The sequence below is a fragment of the Tachysurus fulvidraco genome, chromosome 4 (assembly GCF_022655615.1).
Source record: "Tachysurus fulvidraco isolate hzauxx_2018 chromosome 4, HZAU_PFXX_2.0, whole genome shotgun sequence".
NCBI lineage: Eukaryota > Metazoa > Chordata > Actinopteri > Siluriformes > Bagridae > Tachysurus > Tachysurus fulvidraco.
In genome coordinates, this window is record NC_062521.1 from 15,982,753 (window position 1) to 15,990,154 (window position 7,402).

The 7,402-nt window shown below is 38.4% G+C and overlaps 1 protein-coding gene across 2 annotated transcripts; it reads right to left on the reverse strand.

Moving 5' to 3' along the window:
* Window positions 1–26: 26 nt before the first annotated feature.
* Window positions 27–7,177, reverse strand: cuedc2 (CUE domain containing 2). 2 transcript variants are annotated; one of them, XM_027141850.2, is made up of 9 exons: window positions 7,021–7,177; window positions 5,912–5,986; window positions 5,664–5,807; window positions 5,462–5,523; window positions 5,161–5,279; window positions 4,055–4,225; window positions 3,816–3,880; window positions 2,440–2,500; window positions 27–2,330 (listed from the first exon to the last, which is right to left on the reverse strand). In XM_027141850.2, the coding sequence occupies exons 2-9, from the start codon at window positions 5,983–5,985 to the stop codon at window positions 2,184–2,186; spliced, it is 843 nt and encodes a 280-aa protein (XP_026997651.1). In that variant the 5' UTR covers window position 5,986; window positions 7,021–7,177; the 3' UTR covers window positions 27–2,183. The 2 variants fall into 2 exon arrangements, with proteins under 2 accessions (XP_026997651.1, XP_026997652.1); XM_027141851.2 differs by having other exon boundaries at window positions 5,912–5,997; window positions 7,021–7,170.
* Window positions 7,178–7,402: the final 225 nt, after the last annotated feature.

Here is a 7,402-nt window from a genome sequence, read left to right on the forward strand (position 1 = left end):
CACATCCAGCCAAAAATACACCTGACAAAGTTTACATCCATATTTTTGTTAACCATACAGCAAAAATAAAGATTTTGACATGTTTGAACAGTTGTGGAGTTAGTGGATTTCACCTCTTCTTGAGGAACTTCATAACCTGAGCACAAATGACACCTTGTAACAAATGTTAATACACCAGGGTTCCTGTTGTACTACTATGAACAGTGAACATGAATTACATGAAACCATGCAGACCTGTAAGCACCGAAGTACATAACACTTCTAACAGAGAAGAGCGGAATTAGTATACAGATCCGGTGTAAATTAAAACTACAAAAATTAATGAAAAATGTAACGGTAAGATGTTTTTATCAGGAGCAAAAATGCAGTGTGTAATATTTTTCCTTTAGACATTAAATCTGCTTGAGGCAGAAACCGTTGTCCTGTTTGTTTTTTTTTTTAGAACAGAACAACCATTTAGCAGCATGTATTACAGACTAAAACATTTCATTACCACATAATCAGATTTTAAACTGCATGCCCAACATACACTGCCCCGAACATACTCTTTATATATGAACCCTGGATAACCACCAGGAGCAGTGGGAAACATCTTGTGGCCTTCTTGATCAAGTAGACTCACAGGCCAGCACTGTACAATGTCACATAGAGATACATGATGCAGAGTTTACAATAAATACCGCCATAATACAGTCATCTTTACCTACTTGAAAAATCTCATTATTTACAATTGACAAAGAAACGTGCGGTTTGACTGGGATTAATAGAAGCGGTTATATATGTAACTAGATTCTAGTTCAACCCACCTAAACAAGAGGGGTGGGAATCATCTGGCTAGCAAATACATTTTCATATACAAGACTGTCCTCAGTAGTGCTCAGAGATGAGCCTGGCAATCACACCTCTAGTGTCACACTGTACAACCTAGAGAAGGTGCATGATGCTGTCCCTTTAGTAACAGCAGCACAGACTTCTAGGAGTAATATCGATATAATGCCCATAGATGAAGAGACCTGCCTAGTCGAGTGCCACATAACAACCATGGATGGATGTCCAGCCGTTTTAAGGGCAATAATATGATGTCAACCAACCTGTGAGCCTAGATGTTTACAACAGGGGTGTCTTTTCTCTACTAATCAGGTGTTCACGAACTGTTTTTACCGACAATATTGTTGGGCGTGTAGCAACCAAAGCTAGCAGGCTCACCTCCATTGAAGGTGGCAAGGTCAAGCCACCAATCCAACAACTGGGTTATATGAACTCAAGTAGATATCCTAGATTCAACCACAAGGTCACTCCTGCAAAGTGAGCTTATTGCCAGAGCATGTAATTCTAAAACTCTTCTTAGCTTAAGTTATCTCTAGCAAGTTGGCCTCCAGCTCAGGATAGATACAGCTTCTTTGCACTCCCCTGTTAACAAACAAAAAAGGATGACTGGTCAGTAAACTGTAAGGACTGACATTTTATTTATTTATTAAAAAAAAGAGAGACTATGAGTTGTACTGTCTCAGCTACTCAATAGCTGATTTTGGCAGAGTCACGTCTGCTTGCAAAGTTGTTAATTCGTTTAAAGAGCAGCTCAGATTGCTTAATTGTGCTTATCAGCCATTGCTAGATGTGGGTATTTGCAGCAAGCAAGCTGTGTACACTACAGGGCTTGGGCCAGATTCATCTCTGAACGAGGCACTAAATCTGCTGGTTTAATGGGTTACGTCAACATCAAGATTGGTGCAGTTACCACAGAAGATGTCTGGGGTCAAAAACAACTTCATATCCTTACAGAACAGTGGCCTGGTAGTTTGGTATGGACTGTGACCTATTTTAAGGTATAAATCAGTGCAGTGAGTGATACACGGTAGTAACACTAGTACAATATGAAAACTACTCATAACACACAAGAAGTAAACTCAGTGTTGTGGAAGAGGTGGCCGTTGCGAACACTGGAGAGCAAGTCATGCACATGAAGAAAAAAAAAATTAGTGGTAGCTTCCACTATGCAACTCTGGAAGGTCTCGAAACATAAAAACACACACACAAGTTTAACCACCCTTGGCAGTCAGAAGGAGTGAAAGAGAACTGGTGTTGGCCAAAAATTTGAACTCAAGTTAAAGCTCGCATCCTGGCCAAATCACACCTGTCTTAAATAAAATGTAAAAACCAGATGTGTAAATGTACAGAGATCATCAATGAAAGCGGTATTTGCGTGCTGGTTTAAGGCTAACATAAGTCTTTTTCATGTCCTCTGTTTCATCTTTCTTGACCAGATGGTAGCGCTCTCCCTTGGTAGTCACCACTTGATTGCTATGGTAACGCACCAACTTCTTTGGAGCCTATAAGAGATAAATCATCCCATCAGACATGTAGTGCAAACATCTACATTATGTATGCTACTTTCTTCACAAGCATGTACACACTCACACACATGAAAAGGAAACTCACATCTTTTGGAACGAATGGTCTGTGTATTTTCTTATCTTCCTCGCTATCTATCAACATGTATCTGAAAGAAAATGGACAAGAAATGTATTCACTTTTGTCCGTTTTCTTTATATGTTTAGTATAACAGAAGAAAAATGCTTTCTACAGTAACAGACAAGAAAATTCAAGCATATAATCAGGTATGCAAAACAATAGACATGGCGTTCAAAAGTGACTGGTATAGTGTAGAATAGAAAAGCACAAATTCTAAGATACTCAATTGTAAAATCTAAACATAAATCTGAACATAAAGTATAAAATATATATAACTTCATTTATTTAACTCTTCAAGTAAAACATGCAAACAAAAAAAGTAGATTGTAAAGTTTGTTGCGACAAACTTTGATGTTGGCTTGATGAAGCAAGAGCCATTGCTTTTGGAGCTGAGTGGCAAGCAAGGGTTTGATTCCACATAATATGGGGGCAGGGCTGCACGTGACATCAAGGGATGTCAGAAGAATACCCATGAGGCAGATCCCCTCATTGAGCTGAGTGTTTAGATGTGTCACATATCCAATGTTGTTTTAATTCTGTGATCCGCTTAATTTGTGGGCGGGGCTTCATGTGGCGTCATGTGGTATCTTGTGATGTCACCAGAATACCCATTGGGGTGCCAATACGTTTGGAGCTAAGTGGCCAGCAAAGGTTTGGTCATTTCAAGTGAATACTGCAGTCATTTTGGGATTCTACTTAATATTATACTACATAGCACAATACATACAATTCTTAATTTGGAATGAATCAATAGATAGAGGTGTAGTAAATGTATTGACTGAGTGCCAGTACTTTTGGAATCATTGGATTGATAGGGTGGAGTGGATAGTTACATCTATTGAGTCTCCTTTACATCTACAGTGACTAGGAGAACACAGAAGAGAAGCTGTGCCTGAGCTCTGCGCACGCTGCGTGTGCTGCGTGATTTAAAAATTCCACCATTCATTTTTAGATTTTAAGAATTCCAGAACTTTTGGGATATTCGATTGTCCACTACAGGAAAACCGAAAGGCCCTTCGGGACCCCCGGTGTAAGTCGCTCAAAAGCTTGCCGAGTTATAAACATCCAATTTTTGAATGGGTTTCTATGAAAAAAAAGGTCACTTTGTGATTCCGTACCAGGAATTCTGGAATTAAGATCGCTTAGAAAAGTAAAAGCAACAAACTAGGATCTACGACATATACGATTTTGGTGCATGTGGCTCGAAAGGTCTAGGAGAAGTTACTTTTTATAAATTAATTAAATAATAATAAGCTTATAAAGCAAAACAGCAAAACATATGTTGGCTCTTACAAGCTAACATCATAACCATTAGTAAAGTTAGCAATTTAGAAAAGACTCACTTTTCCAAAATATTTGCTTTAAGCTTCTTATCAGCCTGTGCAGAAACCGTCTTCCCCTGGCTTCCCTAGAAAAAAGTAACAATTCAACATGTACAACCAGATAATGGTTCAGGCAATATTTACTTTTCCATTTATTCATCTTGGGGCACAGTTTTTAAGACACATATGGGCCACTGTTCTTGGTGAGTTTTTTCTATTTCCCAAGACAAATCAAGCTTCACCATGGTTGGTTTACTCACGCTGAGGGGTGGGGCGGGATTGAGCTGCACGTCTCCCTCTATGATGAGTCGAACAGCTTCCTCCATGTCTCCTTTAGCAATAGATAATGCACTTCTGGCTTCTGTCACGCTACACTTAGGAAACATCTCCAGAAGGTGCTGTTCCTGTTCATCCCACTCTGAAGTGCTTACCTAATACAAACACAGATGTGATTAATTGTTACACAGAACTGCAAATTAGAAAACAGAAAAATAATTACAATTATTGTGCCTTTTACAAACAATGTAAACTTTATTCGCTGCTTTAATGTCAGATGCGTTCTACCTTTATTAACACGATCACTTTCCTAACAGCACTATATTTCAGTCTTAGCATCTAGCTTAGTTGCTTAAAACAAGTCGAACTCAATGACAACAGTGTCGACAGGATTGCCTTTGTCACCAAAATGTCTGCTACTTCTTGTTAATCTGTAAGCCAGAAATTCCTTAAATATACTTGAGATAGGAAGGAAACTATTAAAGGAAATCTAGTTCAAGTATGGGGGGGGCACGGTGGCTTAGTGGGTAGCACGTTCGCCTCACACCTCCAGGGTCAGGGTTCGATTCCCGCCTACGACTTGTGTGTGCGGAGTTTGCATGTTCTCCCTGTGCCTCGGGGGTTTCCTCTGGGTACTCCGGTTTCCTCCCCCAGTCCAAAGACATGCATGGTAGGTTAATTGGCATCTCTGGAAAATCATCCGTAGTGTGTGAATGCGTGAGTGAATGAGAGTGTGTGTGTTCCCTGTGATGGATTGGCACTCCGTCCAGGGTGTATCCTGCCTTGATGCCCGATGACGCCTGAGATAGGCACAGGCTCCCCGTGACCCGAGGTAGTTCGGATAAGCAGTAGAAAATGAGTGAGTGAGTAGTTCAAATATTTGACTTTGCTATGACCTTCAATCAATTCAGAAATCAAAATAGTTAATCTGCTAGTTATATATAAATCCTGCAAACAGGATCCTGGAGAGACACAAAACTGATTATATTTAAATCAAACATTCAATTGAATTTACTAAAAATATCCAGTGACTAAAGAAATGGTAAGGCAGAGTGGACAGAGAGCTGCAAACTCAGATGCGAGTTAATACCTTGGCTGTGGCTCCCTCTACGTGTGATGAATGGCTTTGTGTCTTTTGCATGGGTACTCTTTGCTCTGTAGCAGGAGTCAAGGAACAATTCCCTTCTTCTGGCTTAAATGCAAAAGACCCTGAAACAGGCAGAATTCATAGTTATTAACAAATAGTATAAACTCAGACACGCTATGATCTCTGTAGAACTGAACATTCAAGAAGTTCAGTAGTCATCTTCTGAATTCTTGTATGCTTAATTCAATAGAATTTTAAGATCCACCAAAAAAAAACAAAAACAAAGCGCTTAAAGCTAAATTACCTTCATTCCGTGCTGAGGCCAATTTCGAGGCCAAGCTAAACATCATTTCACAGATCTGAACACTAGGGGAAAAAGTTTATTGCATAGTTAAACACACCTCCAGAGACATATTCCTAATGGTTATTACTGTTTTGCTGTGTAGTTCATTTAATCATAACATAGGTGCAATCAGAGCATACAACACAGCAACAACATTATTTACCAATCAATGCTGGAAAAGCCTGGAATATAAGCTTCAAGCATCTCAACAAAAACCTCAACATCAAAGTTTTCTTCAACACTTGATTGGGAGCCCAAATCTTCCAGCATACCAGTGATGTAGGAAAGCAGTACATCATCCAGTGTGCTGAGAGAAAAGAAATGAAAGAAATTAACACAAATGCCCCAATACGTTGCATCTCTTACGGTGATTTAAGATTGTGTTCGGGTGGTGAAAGATTGCCAACTTACCTTAGATCTGCATGCGGTATGTGCGACCGGACAAAGTCATGCAGTGCATCATGAATAATCTTCTGAAGCTCCATCCTGTTACTCGCCAACAAGCAATCAAATACAAAGCTCAGGTCAGCGTTTGCTCAACAGTAGAGTATTTGGAAAATAAAAATCAGAATACGAATCGAATGAGCTTTATTGCCAAGTTTGCTTTCGCATACAAGGAATTTGTTTTAGTGTAATGCGTATTATTCCAGTACACAGAGACATTAACAACACACAGACAATAAAAATAAGATGAAAATAATAATAATAATAATAAAAGTAAATAAAAACTCACATGTAAATATAAAAAAAAATTAATTGAAAAATTAATAAATTGTATGTACAGTTGTGCTATAGATGATGAAATGGAATAGAATAGAAAATTGAAGATGCAGAAATGTTGGGCCTTTTATTTATTTATTTTTTCACAATGGTGTTGATGTGAGTGTCCCACTTTAGGTCAGTTTAAAAACAAAAAGTTTAGCACATAACAATAATTACATTTAATACTCATTGACACACTGACATGCTAACCTATGGCTTCATGATTTTTTTTTTTTTAGTTTATGATTTGGTTTATGTTTACAAAAATGATAAACAGTCAAAGAGTCAATCTGTAGTGCACAAAAAAATGATGTTTTCTAGTTGGCTTGTCGCCTGCATTGGCATCATGATTTGAAATATACATGTGACCATATTTGAAAAATACATTTGATGTCGTGTCCGTGTTGTGTTTATGCCTCCAGTTCTGGCTGCAGGCCTACTAATGGCGAGCATCAGCTTTATTGTGCCTTTTGTTTTGATCAACACCCCCCTTGGCTCACAGTGTAGCTACAATGCTAGCTACGTGGTCAGGAGTGAAAACATAACCTGGTCATTTCTGTATTACAGTCTGCACTTCTGATGCACACTACCTAACAATATTCAAGCTTAAAGTGAAATAAACGCTAAACTGATTTGCAGTGGGTTGAATTGTTTAGCTAACAGCTAAACTAGCTCGCGTTAACGCTTAGCTTCATAAACCTGCTATAACACAAGCAAAACAAATAAACATATATTATCTCACGATCTGTTAAACTTACCGAAATGAGCGCAGGAGAGCTGTAGATGAATCCGTTTAGCTGAAACAGGTTATTTATTATATGCTTCAAGAAAACAATGTCTTAACCCAGCGCGCCGTGGATTGTTTAAAAATATATGACATCATTTCCTGTTAAAAGTAAACACTCGCTCGTGCTGCAGGCGAGCTGTTAAATGGTTAGATTTTATGCCGTTATAAAAAAATCGCAAAATTTATTTATTTATTTATTTATTTTTTTAACATATTAGGTTTTCCCCGGCAACTGTCAGTTCACCATGTTGATGTGAAAACAAATAAACGTTAAAAAAAAAGGCATAGTAAGTGTAAACAACGGTGTTAATTAAATACTGTAATCTCTAGAGAACCATGGCAACTGACTTCCT

Coding starts and splice junctions, on each gene's coding strand:
- cuedc2 (XM_027141850.2), bottom strand. CDS start 5,985: ATGGAGCTTCAGAAGATTATTCATGATGCACTGCATGACTTTGTCCGG. Junction 4,226..5,160: donor TAGAGGGAGCCACAGCCAAG/GTATTAACTCGC, acceptor TGTTTGTATTAG/GTAAGCACTTCAGAGTGGGA. Junction 2,501..3,815: donor AAAGCAAATATTTTGGAAAA/GTGAGTCTTTTC, acceptor ATTTTCTTTCAG/ATACATGTTGATAGATAGCG.